A 15573-nucleotide genomic window follows, 5' to 3' on the forward strand; every position below is an offset into this window, starting at 1 on the left:
TTCTGTATTATGTGTATTTCCACAATCAATAATCATAAACGGTACTTCACTATGAATACTTTTGACTATGTGATTTGAAGTACTTTACCGTTATCTTGCACATACATGAAGACTACTATAGACAGAAATCAATGCAGTAATGTTTTATTAAATAAAGGCTCTGATTAAAATATAATATTAATAAAATCAGGCATTTGGCTAATTCTTCTTCCCAGAAGCTCCTCTGAATGGTTTGGAGATGGCTCTGGAGAGAGCGTGTAACACCCTGACTATGAGTGGGCGTTTACGGGACTGGGACTCCTGGGGAGCAGGGGCCGGTGTGGTTGTCAGGTCCTCCTTGGGAGGGGAAGTGGATGGAACCTCTGGAACCTCACACTCAGCATCTGTCATAAGAACATTTCATAATCAGAAAATGAATGTGTGTGTTTGTGTCTGTCCGTCTGCCTGCCTGTCCGTCTGCCTGCCTGTCCGTCTGCCTGCCTGCCTGTCTGTCTGTCTGCCTGCCCGTCCGTCTGCCTGTCCGTCTGTCTGCCTGCCTGTCTGCCTGTCTGTCTGTCTGCCTGCCTGTCCGTCTGCCTGTCTGTCTGTCTGTCTGTCTGTCTGTCTGTCTGTCTGTCTGTCTGTCTGTCTGTCTGTCTGTCTGCCTGTCCGTCTGCCTGCCTGCCTGCCTGCCTGTCTGTCTGTCTGCCTGCCTGTCCGTCTGCCTGTCTGTCCGTCGGTCTGCCTGTATCTGTTGTCACTGTTTTAACAAGCTTGTCATAGGGTGATACATCAATATGACATTATCGATGCTTATCACTTACCCTGTGAAATATGAGTCTCTCTGAGACGTTTGGTAGGCAGTGCATCCTGTTTAGGGTGGCTCTTCGGTTCCCCTTTTGTCTTGAACAGCTGTTGACAAAACACATCAGGACAACTGAGCCTGTGTAAAATACAGAGTGTGCATCCCAAAATGCACCCTATTCGCTACGTAAGGCACTACTTTTGAAAAGGGCCCATAGAGCGCTGGTAAAAAGTAGTGCACTATATAGGGAATAGGGTGCCATTTGGGACATAGCCATTGACTCTCTCCCATGTGTATTAGGATTGCATTACAGCGTCCTCACTCAACCTCCTAAAGACAATGACAACAGTATTGTTCTAATGCTGAGAGACAATAGGGGTGTAGTGAATCTGTAGGGTAAAATTCAGCCCTGCCTTACAGATGTAATCTCAAAACACAGAGCACCCTACCTTAATCATGATCTTTGGAAACTTATGCATTTTCGGTAGGAAACGCCACTTCCTGTTCTTCTTAGTCTCTTCCCCTCTGGCAGAGGGAAGGCGGGCCATGCCGTCAGCCTTTACATCAGCCGGGCTAAGGCTCCTGGCAGGGAATTCCTCAGTAGCATTAAGGTCAGCTACAACACCATGAGTGATGTCACTTGTGGCATTGCTGGTGTCTGAGTGAGAAGAGCACGCTAGTGTGACCGACCTGTGTACAATAACTGGGAGAAGAGGACGCAGCCATTGAAGTCAGTCACTGCATCCCAAATGGCATTCTCTTCACTTTATAGTGCACTACTTTTGACCAGGACCCATAGGGTCTGGTCAAAAGTAGTGCACTAATATGGAAGAAGGTGCCATTTTGGACACAACCAGTGAATTTTACATCATAAAACGCAATGTATTGAGCATCATGTTACAATTAAGTCCTATGCAGATGAAAAGAGGTACTTTCACTTACCATCCTCCATTGTAGACTTGGACACATAAGTCAGGCTGTCCATCACCACGTCTGTCATCAACTTGATGACCTGATCCAAAACCATTTCAGCTGATGGTGTCATAGGCCTTCCCATACACTGCCCCAGGAGTCTCCTAACAGAAGTCTGGGCAAAGTTGTAAATGAGCTCTGAGGCATCGTCCTTTGACAGCTTCCTCAGGGCTGGTTTAGGCAGCGCTGGTTGAGAGAGGCTTCTGTGGCCAACCATGGATTGAAGCTGACGGTTTATGGTTATCTCCTGAATGAGACCATGGACCTTTGCGATCAGGTTGCCAGATGCACCTTGAAGGGCTTCAACTGACAGGAGCCTATCCAGATGTTCTTCTGCTGAAGTCATCTCTGGGTCGTCCGTCTTCAATGTGTCCATTATAGTTTTAACTATGATATTGGTGTCAGATATGTTTATTTCTTGTTGGCTCACAAGCATTGACCGTGAACCTGTCTCGTCCATTGCGATAGAGGTATGGGATTCTGTCCTTGTGATCTCATCGGCAGCGCTCATGTCAGGCAACTGGTCAAGGCTCTCCAGTACAGAGTCTAACATGTTAGTGGCTATCAGACACTCCTCACTTGCAATCTGCCCAACAGATGAACTCTCAGAGTTGGCCACTCTACACTTGATCACATTTAGGATCAAGCTGAGCGTCTTCTTTGCAGTTTTGCTAAAGCCTTCTTGGCTGACTGCCACTGTTACGTCTTTTAGAGCCACAAGAGGTTTGCAACTTTCACTCAATCCACTGCCGTGGAGAGGAGAGGCTCTCTTCAAACTGTTGTTGCTCACAACTGACATACTCCTGGTGGGCAGAGTGACATCCTCACTGCATGTGTCAATTACATGGTGGTCTGTTGAAGAGCCACTCGAAGACAGAAGGGTTTTAGACCTTTTAGCCAAACAGACTTTTGACAAAGGCTTCTCACTTCTCACAGACGGAGGGCGGCTCCTGTCCTCAACAAGAGCAGTGTCAGCGGACTTAGAACGTCTGAGTGTCTCCACAGGGGTGGAGTCCAGCACATATTTGGCTGTGGTGACTGACACTGGTGGAAAAGAGAAAAAGATGTTCAGTCTATCCTTTACTCTGTGGTACATGGTTTGAGCAGCATCCAATAAGTTGTCAAAGACAACTCTGGGTTTGAGCTGGAACTCCAGCTTTTTCTCTCCTAGTGGGAAGGAGTCTGCGTCGTCCACAGTGTACTGGGATACACTTTCAAGGTCTTGCATGATAATATTTACTATATCTTCGGCTGTAGAAACCGCATGGTGTGAGAAGGTGGTGCTAGGCATGCTCTGTAGCAAAGAATGGCTGGCTTTGCTAGCAGCTCTGAGAATGGTCTCATTCACAATGTGTTTGGCCTTAGCTCGGAACTCAGCACTGTGAAAGCTCTGGATAGAAATGTTAGAGGTTCTGCTGGCTGCACTAAGAGATCGCGTGAGTGTGGCAATCTCGGCTGACGTCACATCACTCGAAATGGTGAGGTCCTCCAATTTCGAAATTATCGAGTCCAACTTCTGGTTGAAGTCGAAGGATGAATTTGACGTGCTCTCCCCAACGGAAGCGGAGCAGTTTTCCTTTGAAGTGTCCACCCTCAGCACCGAGATCACCTGTTTGATTACCCCTTTAGTGCAGGTGTCGAGGGTGAGCTGGTAGGCTGAGGCTGAGGACTTAGAAGGGGTCTTACTGTCTGTCTTCTGTACAGGAGACACTGCCAAAGTGGCCTCAGTTACAGGAGATTCCTGCACAGTGGCCTCAGTTACAAGTAGTCCAGTTGCAGAAAGCTCGATTTGCACAGGAGTATTTTTTCCCTCAGTGAGATGGTGGGAGGTGAACAGCTTCCTTAGTTTGTCCAGGGTTTTGGTATAAATCTTCTGGGAACCTGAACTCACTTCCACCCAGAACATTTTGCGACCTGATTTCGTACGCTTGGAGGCCTTATTGACCTCATATACCTCAAGCAGGTCGGAAATAATTCCACCAAAGAGATCAGAGGATGCCTCCTCAATATTCTCTGAGGAAACATGGACAGATAGGATTTCCGACAGTTTCCCACAAGTGTCGGTTTTATCCAGCGCAGCAGTATATGTCACAGCTGCATCCTGAATGACCTGAGTGATGCATTGCTCAGCTTTGACAATATACTCCTCCACTGGTTGACCATGGAGGATGTCAACTTTATCAGCAGGGAGCTCCTTCTGAATACTCACATTCTCCTCTGATGGGCATGGGTTGTTGAAGATAATGCTCTCAGTGACCATCTTAGAGGAGGCGAGAGATGAGTCGAGAAGCAGAGATCTGTATATTGTCGAGGTGGACATCTCTGGGTGCTTTATCACAGCAGCCACCTCCAAAATGGCCGACGGGCCCCGGAGGATGTCAGAGATATCCATGTCCTCAATGGTCTCTACCAGAGACGATAGTAGGTCTCTGGCTGCCAGGTTGGTAGGTCTCTGGTTCTCGAGCTCTGTTTTGATTGCTTGACAGGCAGTTACCAGAGCAACAACAGAGCGAGAACACAACTGCTTCAAGGTGGAGTCAGAAAAAGATGATGACAGATCTGTCATGGACATGGTGGAGAGTTGACTCTCAGAGACAAACGGGCTGAGTTTGACAGACACCTGTCTGACCAAGTCCCCAGCAAGAGCTCTCATATCTATTGCTCCACTAGCTGAGTTGTGGGAGCAGGCACTCTGTGGCCTTGACGGGTTCCTGTTATCCAAAAATCCTGTTATCCAAAAAACCTCAAGTACAAGATCCACAACATCGGATGACACTTCTATCATTCTGTTGTCGGACAGAAATGTACTTGGATGAATGGTGCCTGCATTCACAGTCCAGTCGCAAATGGAGTTGTTGGACTGACTCTGGACTAGTGGAACTAGACAGGTTTCACTTGGACCTTGGCCAAAGAGCTCTGCCATTTTGAGCAGAACTGATCTTAAGACCTTCGACTTGGAAATGTTCAGCAGTGGGTCGTTGTTGGACAGTCTGGTGGATGGTCTGCTAGCCGATCTGTGAACCACTAGGCTTTGTATTTCTGCCGAAATGGCAGTTAGAAAATAGGTCAAGGGGCTGGTCGCTCTCCCCTCATTTCCTCCGTTGGTTTTAGCCTTGATGATGCTATCTATGATGATGACTATGACCTGTCCAGCCAGAGGACCCAAGATGGCCTCAAGCTCCCTCTCTAACTCAAGGGGAGACTTGTGGCCGAGCGCAATATGCTCTATGGCATGGGAATACATCTTAGAAGTCGCCATGCTTAGCATCTCTTGGGCAAACTGTTGACTTGCTGAGATACTTCCAGTCAGCAGAACTAGAGTTCCCTGACTGACACTTCGCATTAGCTCAGCCCATCTGGAGTTGAGAAGGTTTATAACCAACTCGACAATACCCATCATAAACTTGCCGTCCGTTGACATTTTGCTAGGTCTGTATTTCTCCTGTCTACTCCGTTTGGGCGGCGGTACGATGTCACCCTGCGACTGGCCGCTCTGGACCATGTCGAAGACAGAGTCCTCAGAGATGCCAAACACAGATCTCAGTGGTGCTGAGTGTGGTCTGTGTCTCATCTCTCTATCGCCACCCTCAGGTGAGGAGACATATCGCTCATTGTCCTCACTCAGCAAAGAGGTCAAACACCTGCAGAATGCACAATAGAAATTAATAATACATGGTAACAAAATAAAAAAATATGATCCAAGAATTTGGGACACAAACTCAACCTTGTTATTGTTATTCAAAGGAAGCATTGTGAACCATCTCAAACCACACTCAGTCCAAACATTAACATTTAGAGTAAACTTTTTAGAGTGGTTGTGTAGTATCTAAGTAGTATTTCTCACTAAGTGGATCTGGAATGGATATTTGTACCTATAACAGGAAAGACCTGCAAAAAGAGGAGGGGATAGAGCTAGGTATCTGTGAGAGGAGGGGATAGGGCTAGGTACCTGTGAGAGGAGGGGATAGGGCTAGGTACCTGTGAGAGGAGAGGATAGGGCTAGGTACCTGTGAGAGGAGGGGATAGGGCTAGGTACCTGTGAGAGGCATGGATAGGGCTAGGTACCTGTGAGAGGAGGGGATAGGGGTAGGTACCTGTGAGAGGCATGGATAGGGCTAGGTACCTGTGAGAGGAGGGGATAGGGGTAGGTACCTGTGAGAGGCATGGATAGGGCTAGGTACCTGTGAGAGGAGGGGATAGGGCTAGGTACCTGTGAGAGGAGGGGAAAGGCGTGGGAGTGCGTGTGCTGCAGGCGGTTCTGGCGCTGGTGCACCTGCTGGGTCCTCCACTACAGCTGAATCTGACGCTGCGGCCAAGAGAGGTCACCTCTCCTGCCTCATTACTTCCTGATCCAGAAGAGCTTGGCGAATCAGAGAGCTCTATCTGCATGGTGAGGTCAAGGGCGGGAACAACCACAGTGGATGTAGACTCCATCACCCATGCTACAATATCCATGCACTTGGCACTAAACTCATGTCTGCTCATCTGCAATGTTAAAAGACCATCCAGAGTTAGTTTGTTAAAGGGGCTGCACTGATATAAAACGTAGAACCATTTACTCAAGCTAGTCAATTAAAGCAGTGGTTCAGGATTAAAGGTCCTGCAGGATTTCCACAAATGAATGTTTGGTCCATTTTACCAACATTAACTACTTTAGAGGTGACTATAACTCACCCCGGCACGCATATTCTCACTCAGCAGATTCCAATGGCTGAAAAGTAAATAAATGCAAGTACACAATGAACTACATGACATTACCTCTATTATCTTAGACTACGTTATGGATGGACATGACCTCTATTATTTTAGATTACGTTATGGATGGACATTACCTCTATTATTTTAGATTACGTTATGGATGGACATTACCTCTATTATTTTAGATTACGTTATGGATGGACATTACCTCTATTATTTTAGATTACGTTATGGATGGACATTACCTCTATTATTTTAGATTACGTTATGGATGGACATTACCTCTATTATCTTAGACTACGTTAAGGATGGACCTCTATGGAACTAGGCCACACCCAGACATCCCTGATTGGTTATTTGGTCCGTTGAGTCCTTTGTATTGGCCCGAGACTATGGGAGACTCTCAATCTCCTCACCTCCTTCTCAAAACCCATTGGATGAGAAGGTCAGAAGGGCGGGACCTCTGGCTTTCTCATCCAATGGGTTTTGAGAAGAGAGGACACGAGGAGTATGCAATTGAGATAGGGAACATATCTAGGGGATGCATGGGGAAGCCAAAGAGCAACTTACTCGTCCTTCATGTCCTGCACAAAGGTGTGTAGGTCTGGGTAGCTTCTCTTTCCCCTGCTGAGGGTGAGGCTGGTCTGGGAAGTTTCATCCTTATGGGTCACGGTAGTGAAGGTCACCACTGCAGCCTGATGGCGACAACAGAAAGCAGAGTTAGGCTGGAATTCAATTTTGCGTCATTAAAACACAAAATATCTCAATGAAATGTCATCCATGTAATAGAAAAATACATCATACCTCCTGTGACTGAGATGGGATGGCAACAGCCTCGTCCAACTCACTCTCTCCTTCAACCTCCTGTGACTGAGATGGGATGGCAACAGCCTCGTCCAAATCCTCTCTGTCCTTCAACCTCCTGCGACTGAGATGGGATGGCAACAGCCTCGTCCAACTCACTCTCTCCTTCAACCTCCTGCGACCGAGATGGGATGGCAACAGCCTCGTCCAACTCACTCTCTCCTTCAACCTCCTGCGACTGAGATGGGATGGCAACAGCCTCGTCCAACTCACTCTCTCCTTCAACCTCCTGCGACTGAGATGGGATGGCAACAGCCTCGTCCAACTCACTCTCTCCTTCAACCTCCTGCGACTGAGATGGGATGGCAACAGCCTCGTCCAACTCACTCTCTCCTTCAACCTCCTGCGACTGAGATGGGATGGCAACAGCCTCGTCCAACTCACTATCTCCTTCATCGTCCTGCGACTGAGATGGGATGGCAACAGCCTCGTCCAACTCACTCTCTCCTTCAACCTCCTGCGACTGAGATGGGATGGCAACAGCCTCGTCCAACTCACTCTCTTCTTCAACCTCCTGTGACTGAGTTGGGGTATCTGTGTCTAGAACAGCCTCGTCCAACTTGGTCAGTCTCTCAGCCTCTCTGTGATCTTTATGGGATCTAGATAGAGAAAAGGAATCTCTCTTAGGTCACTGCTATAATGTGAGTGTGAGGATGTGTAATTATAGAATTAGAATCACAGAATTAGAATGAATCATTCTAGAATTAGAATAGAATCACTCAAATTATATGGCTCCAATACTCTTGAGATGACTCGGCCTATCCAGAGCCAAATATTTAGAGAATTCTGCCAACTTTTAAAAGGACTCCATGTTAGCGCCTTGGAGCCTTTCATTTATCCTTTCATTATAAGTAAATTCTAATTATAGATGTTCAGTTACATAGCATTGTTTAAAATGTCAACATTGCCCATGGGGAGCAAGCTGTCATATGGATATCTACTGTGTCATGTAATGTATACATAAACTCAGCAAAAAAAGAAAACGTCCCTTTTTCAGGATCTTTCAAAGATAATTCGTAAAAATCCAAATATCTTCACAGATCTTCATTGTAAAGGGTTTAAACACTGTTTCCCATGCTAGTCCCCTGTAGCTCAGTTGGTAGAGCATGGCGCTTGCAACGCCAGGGTTGTGGGTTTGTTTCCCACGGGGGGCCAGTATGAAAATGTATGCACTCACTAACTGTAAGTCGCTCTGGATAAGAGTGTCTGCTAAATGACTAAAATGTAAAATGTTGTTCAATGAACCATAAACAATTAATGAACATGCACCTGTGCAACGGTCATTAAGACACTAACAGCTTACAGACGGTAGTTATGAAAACGTAGGACCCTAAAGAGGCCTTTCTACTGACTCTGAAAAACACCAAAGAAAAAATGCCCAGGGTCCCTGCTCATCTGCGTGAACGTGCCTTAGGCATGCTGCAAGGAGGCATGAGGACTGCAGATGTGGCCAGGGCAATAAATTGCAATGTCCGTACTGTGAGACGCCTAAGACAGAGCTACAGGGAGACAGGACGGACAGCTGATCATCCTCGCAGTGGCAGACCACGTGTAACAACATCTGCACAGGATCGGAACATCCTGCGGGACAGGTACAGGATGGCAACAACAACTGCCCGAGTTACACCAGGAACGCACAATCCCTCCATCAGTGCTCAGACTGTCCGTAATAGGCTGAGAGAGGCTGGACTGAGGGCTTGTAGGCCTGTTGTAAGGCAAGTCCTCACCAGACATCACCGGCAACAACGTCGCCTATGGGCACAAACACACCGTCGCTGGACCAGACAGGACTGGCAAAAAAGTGCTCTTCACTGACGAGTCGCGGTTTTGTCTCACCAGGGGTGATGGTCGGATTCGTGTTTATCGTCGAAGGAATGAGCGATACACCAAGGCCTGTACTCTGGAGCGGGATCGATTTGGAGGTGGATGGTCCGTCATGGTCTTGGGCGGTGTGTCACAGCATCATCGGACTACGCTTGTTGTCATTGCAGGAAATCTCAACGCTGTGCGTTACAGGGAAGACATCCTCCTCCCTCATGTGGTACCCTTCCTGCAGGCTCATCCTGACATGACCCTCCAGCATGACAATGCCACCAGCCATACTGCTCGTTCTGTGCGTGATTTCCTGCAAGACAGGAATGTCAGTGTTCTGCCATGAAGAGCCTGGATCTGTTGGATCGGAGGGTGAGGGCTAGGATTTAGCCATTCCCCCCAGAAATGTCTGGGAACTTGCAGGTGCCTTGGTGGACGAGGGGGTAACATATCACAGCAAGAACTGGCAAATCTGGTGCAGTCCATGAGGAGGAGATGCACTGCAGTACTTAATGCAGCTGGTGGCCACACCAGATACTGTTACTTTAGATTTTGACCCCCCCCTTTGTTCTGTTAGTCACACGTCTGTGGAACTTGTTCAGTTTATGTCTCAGTTGTTGAATCTTGTTATGTTCATACAAATATTTACATTACATTTTTACATTTTAGTCATTTAGCAGACGCTCTTATAATAATAATAATATAATATGCCATTTAGCAGACGCTTTTATCCAAAGCGACTTACAGTCATGCGTGCATACATTTTTGTGTATGGGTGGTCCCGGGATCGAACCCACTACCTTGGCGTTACAAAGCGCCGTGCTCTACCAGTTGAGCTACAGAGCGACTTACAGTTAGTGAGTGCATACATTCTTTTATTTGTTTATTTTATTTTTATTCTTTTTTTTATATATATATATTTTTTTTCATACTGCCCCCCGTGGGAATCGAACCCACAACCCTGGCGTTGCAAACGCCATGCTCTACCAACTGAGCTACATCCCTGCCGGCCATTCCCTCCCCTACCCTGGACGACGCTGTGCCAATTGTGCGCCGCCCCATGGGTCTCCCGGTCGCGGCCGGCTACGACAGAGCCTGGATTCGAACCAGGATCTCTAGTGGCACAGCTAGCACTGCGATGCAGTGCCTTAGAACACTGCGCCACTCGGGAGATGCGTTATTTACACGTTAAGTTTGCTGAAAATAAACGCAGTTGACAGTGAGAGGACGTTTCTTTTTTTGCTGAGTTTATATCTCAATGTCCCAACTCTCTAAATACATGGCTCTGGGCCTACCTCTCCATAGGCGGTGACCTTTGACCTACTACTGAATCTGTATCTGTAGGCCTATGTGATCCTGTAACCAGTCACAAATGTGTCATTAGTGTAAATCACTTACCTGACTTCCTTCATAACATCAGCTTCATTGATGGGGTCATCCAGGTCTATGAGGGTGAGGTCATTCCCATTGACCTCTGACCTCTGAAAGACAGCACAAAGTCATGTTTAGATGTCACCTACTGTGTCGCCTTTTGCCGTGTTCAAAACAACTGGGAAATCTCTGACTTCCGACTTCAGTGCGTTCAAGACAACTGGGAAATAGGAAAAAAAACAAGCTCCGACTGGGAAAAATCGTTTTGAACAGTCATCCAACTCGGAATTCCAAGTCGGAAGCAGCGCGGCTTGGCGGGTCATGTTTTGGAGGACGCCTGACTCAACCTTCACCTCTCCCGAGCCCGCTGGGGAGTTGCAGCGATGAGACAAGATCGTAACAAGATCGTAACTACCAATTGGATATCACGAAAAATTGGGGAGAAAAAGGGGATAAAATTACCACCACAAAATGTAAAAAGGAATTCCAAGTCGGAAACTCTGGCATCTTTCTAGAGCTCCGACTTTCCGACCTGAAGATCACGGACGTCATGATTTGACCTAGTTATTTTTTTCGAGTTCCCAGTTGCCTTGAGAGCACCATTAACCCAACTCTCATTGTCACATCATAATGCATCATATTCAGAGAAATAGAATCACCAGAACATCATATCAGGTGTGCAGTTCAGTTTACCAGTCAAATTGCCAAGGTCAGAGGCTCTATCCTTTCTAGTGATTCTATTTCTATGGTCACATAATAATGCATCATATCTATGCTTGTGTCCGAAATAGCACCCTAGTTCCAATATAGTGCACTTCTTTTGGCTGGAGCCCTATAGAGTCCCACAGTATGAGTCATAATACCCATAAAACCTAGTGGTCTGGCAGCCTCTGGAACTGCCGTTCTGCAGCCAACAAGGCAGAGTTAATCTCAGCCTATGCTACCCTCCAGTCCCTCGACTTCTTGGCGCTGACGGAAACATGGATTACCACAGAAAACACTGCTACTCCTACTGCTCTTTCCTCGTCTAACCATGTGTTCTCGCATACCCCGAGAGCATCTGGTCGGGCGCGGCGGTGGCACAGGAATCCTCATCTCTCCAAAGTGGACATTCTCTCTTTTTCCCCTGACCCATCTGTCTATCTCCTCATTTGAATTCCATGCTGTCACATCACTAGCCCATTCAAGCTTAACATCCTTGTCATTTATCGCCCTCCAGGTTCCCTTGGAGAGTTCATCAATGAGCTTGACGCCTTGATAAGTTCCTTTCCTGAGGATGGCTCACCCCTCACAGTTCTGGGTGACTTTAACCTCCCTACGTCTCTGCCTTTGACTCATTTCTCTCTGCCTCCTTCTTTCCACTCCTTTCCTCTTTTGACCTCACCCTCTCACCGTCCCCCCCTACTCACAAGGCAGGCAATACGCTTGACCTCATCTTTACTAGATGCTGTTCTTCTACTAATCTCACTGCAACTCCCCTCCAAGTCTCCGACCACTACTTTGTATCCTTTTCTCTCTCGCTCTCCTCCAACACTACTCACTCTGCCCCTACTCAGATGGTAATGTGCCATCACAACCTTCGCTCTCTCTCTCCCGCTACTCTCTCCTCTTCCATCCTATCATCTCTTCCCTCTGCTAAATCCTTCTCCCTCCGATCTCCTGATTCTGCCTCCTCAACCCTCCTCTCCTCCCTTTCTGCATCTTTTGACTCTCTATGTCCCCTATCCTCCCGGCCGGCTCGGTCCTCCCCTCCTGCTCCGTGGCTTGACGACTCATTGCGAGCTCACAGAAGAGGGCTCCGGGCAGCCGAGCGGAAATGGAGGAAAACTAGACTCCCTGCGGACCTGTCATCTTTTCACTCCCTCCTCTCTACATTCTCTTCCTCTGTTTCCGCTGCTAAAGCCACTTTCTACCACTCTAAATTTCAAGCCTATGCCTCTAACCCTAGGAAGCTCTTTGCCACCTTCTCCTCCCTGCTGAATCCTCCTCCCCCACCCTCCTCCCTCTCTGTGGATGACTTCGTCAACCATTTTGAAAAGAAGGTTGACGACATCCGATCCTCATTTATTAAGTGAAATGACACCGCTGGTCCTGCTCACACTGCCCTACCCTATGCTTTGACTTTTTTCTCCCCTCTCTCTCCAGATGAAATCTTGCGACTTGTGACGGCCGGCCGCCCAACAACCTGCCCGCTTGACCCTATCCCCTCCTCTCTTCTCCAGACCATTTCCGGAGACCTTCTCCCTTACCTCACCTCACCTCACCTCGCTCATCAACTCATCCTTGACCGCTGGCCATGTCCCTTCCGTCTTCAAGAGAGCGAGAGTTGCACCCCCTCCTCAAAAAACCTACACTCGATCCCTCCGATGTCAACAACTACAGACAAGTAAGTATCCCTTCTTTCTTTTCTCTCCAAATCTCTTGAGCGTGCCGTCTCTAGCCAACTCTCCTGCTATCACTCTCAGAATGACCTTCTTGATCCAAACCAGTCAGGTTTCAAGACTGGTCATTCAACTGAGACTGCTCTTCTCTGTGTCATGGAGGCTCTCCGCACTGCTAAAGCTAACTCTCTCTCCTCTGCTCTTATCCTTCTAGACCTATCCGCTGCCTTTGATACTGTAAACCATCAGATCCTCCTCTCCACCCTCTCCGAGTTGGGCATCTCCGGCGCTGCTCACTCTTGGATTGCGTCCTACCTGACAGGTCGCTCCTACCAGGTAGCGTGGCGAGAATCTGTCTCCGCACCATGTGCTCTCACCACTGGTGTCCCCCAGGGCTCAGTTCTAGGCCCTCTCCTATTCTCTCTATACACCAAGTCACTTGGCTCTGTCATATCCTCACATGGTCTCTCCTATCATTGCTACGCAGACGACACACAATTAATTTTCTCCTTTCCCCCCTTCTGATAACCAGGTGGCGAATCGCATCTCTGCATGTCTGGCAGACATATCAGTGTGGATGTCGGATCACCACCTCAAGCTGAACCTCTGCAAGACGGAGCTGCTCTTCATCCCTGGGAAGGACTGCCCGTTCCATGATCTCGCCATCACGGTTGACAACTCCATTGTGTCCTCCTCCCAGAGTGCAAAGAGCCTTGGCGTGACCCTGGACAACACCCTGTCATTCTCTGCTAACATCAAAACGGTGACCCGATCCTGCAGGTTCATGCTCTACAACATTTGCAGAGTACGACCCTACCTTACACAGAAAGCGGCACAGTTCCTAATCCAGGCACATGTCATCTCCCGTCTTGATTACTGCAACTCGCTGTTGGCTGGGCTCCCTGCCTGTGCCATTAAACCCCTACAACTTATCCAGAACGCCGCAGCCCGTCTGGTGTTCGACCTTCCCAAGTTCTCTCATGTCACCCCGCTCAGTTGAGGCTCGCATCTACTACAAGACCATGGTGCTTGCCTACGGAGCTGTGAGGGGAACGGCACCTCCTTACCTTCAGGCTCTGGCACCCCAATGGTGGAACAAGCTCCCCCACGACGCCAGGACAGCGGAGTCACTGACCACCTTCCGGAGACACTTGAAACCCTACCTCTTTAAGGAATACCTGGAATAGTATGAAGTAATCCTTCTACCCCCCCCTCCCCCCCATAAAAAAAAAAGAAGAAAAATAAGTGGTTGTCCCACTGGCTATCATAAGTTGAATGCACCAATTGTTGAATGCACCATTGTAAGTCGCTCTGGATAAGAGCGTCTGCTAAATGATATAAATGTAAAATGTAAATATACTGATAAAAGTCAACTTGTCCGAGAGAGATTTACATAGTTACAAAAACGTCACGCCAGGGTAAGCCTACACGAAATACAGCCCTTATTTTATGTGTTTCTAAAATCGGCTATGGGAAAAATGAATGGTGGAAAAACGATTGGAACCATGTCCCTGTTTGACCGCTAGGTTTTATGGGTATTATCACACCTCCACTGTGGGACTCTATAGAGGGGTTGGTTGTTAAGCAACAAAACTGGCATGCAACTATGGGGCAAAATAGACAGGGTTTGACTTAGACTGTTGACAACATGTAAACTATATTTAGTCTCTAAATGTTTAATGCAAACATAAATACATTTGAACAATGAACTCGTCTCAAATACATTGTTACAGTTGTTGTTGGTTAGCTAGGTAGCGAATTTGAGTCATTGCATAGACATGATATCAGTCAAAACACCTCAAAACAAGACATGGTATCAATAACACCATACAACAAGCTGAAACATGCCACAGAGCTACGATTCCCCACATGGCAGCTTGTTGTTAGCTGAGGTTCAGAATCATAACAAGATACACGACTTCCGGCCATCGATGCGCGAGCATCATTTTCGTGAAGTCAGCCAACCCTTCTATGGCTCCTGGTCAAAAGTAGTACACTAGCCTACATAGGGAATAGGGTGCCATTTTGGACGAATTCATGAAGGTGCTGTCATAACCTTTGACCCCCATTTGACCCTACTGTACCTTTAGCCAACTCTCATGACTCCCCGGCCATAGACTTTCTAGTTTGATATTACAGCATGAATAGCACATTATTTCATTTGTTAAACAATATTTAATCCACAGTAATTAATATAATTGAAGATTTAAAAATAAATAACATGCCTACCTTGAACTCTTTATTCTCCATCTCCTTGCAAAATCAGCACATTTCCTTGCCAAAATGAACGCGCATCCAGAGCGAAAACAAACGCAATCCTCCAGCACTAGGGAGGTTTAGACTGAACTGCTCCAGCGGTTTTTCATCAGTTTCAACGTTTATCAGTGATGACGTAACAATGACCTGTACAGATTTGACGCACTTTCGATCTCGTGCTGATGCAACACTCTGTGTTGTTGAAAGCTCATGTATGGAAATCCTGCGAGTTGTAAACAAATGTAGGCTATTGTTGCCCTTAAAACTGTAATGTTGAGGACGCCATGAAAAATAAAATACATAACCCACACCGTTAGGCCAAGGTACATGCAATATTCATCACTTTGCCAATAGACTTCTTGTTCCTTGTTGTATGTAGCCTTTCTTTTGGGATTAGCACCACTGTCACCTAGAAATTGATACTGCAGTTGTCAC

The 15573-nt window shown here is 47.3% G+C and overlaps 1 protein-coding gene across 4 annotated transcripts; it reads right to left on the bottom strand.

The window, feature by feature from the left end:
• Positions 1–128: 128 nt before the first annotated feature.
• Positions 129–15320, bottom strand: LOC121562220. 4 transcript variants are annotated; one of them, XM_045218030.1, is made up of 8 exons: positions 15112–15320; positions 7025–7149; positions 6431–6467; positions 5967–6241; positions 1727–5397; positions 1234–1442; positions 804–891; positions 129–383 (listed from the first exon to the last, which is right to left on the bottom strand). In XM_045218030.1, exons 1-8 carry the CDS (start codon positions 15130–15132, stop codon positions 199–201), a joined length of 4611 nt encoding a protein of 1536 aa, XP_045073965.1. In that variant the 5' UTR covers positions 15133–15320; the 3' UTR covers positions 129–198. The 4 variants fall into 4 exon arrangements, with proteins under 4 accessions (XP_045073965.1, XP_045073966.1, XP_045073964.1 ...); XM_045218031.1 differs by having other exon boundaries at positions 1234–1487; positions 5967–6139; positions 15112–15318; XM_045218029.1 differs by having other exon boundaries at positions 1234–1487; positions 15112–15318.
• Positions 15321–15573: the final 253 nt, after the last annotated feature.

Source organism: Coregonus clupeaformis, unplaced genomic scaffold, assembly GCF_020615455.1.
Source record: "Coregonus clupeaformis isolate EN_2021a unplaced genomic scaffold, ASM2061545v1 scaf1323, whole genome shotgun sequence".
NCBI classification, from domain to species: domain Eukaryota; kingdom Metazoa; phylum Chordata; class Actinopteri; order Salmoniformes; family Salmonidae; genus Coregonus; species Coregonus clupeaformis.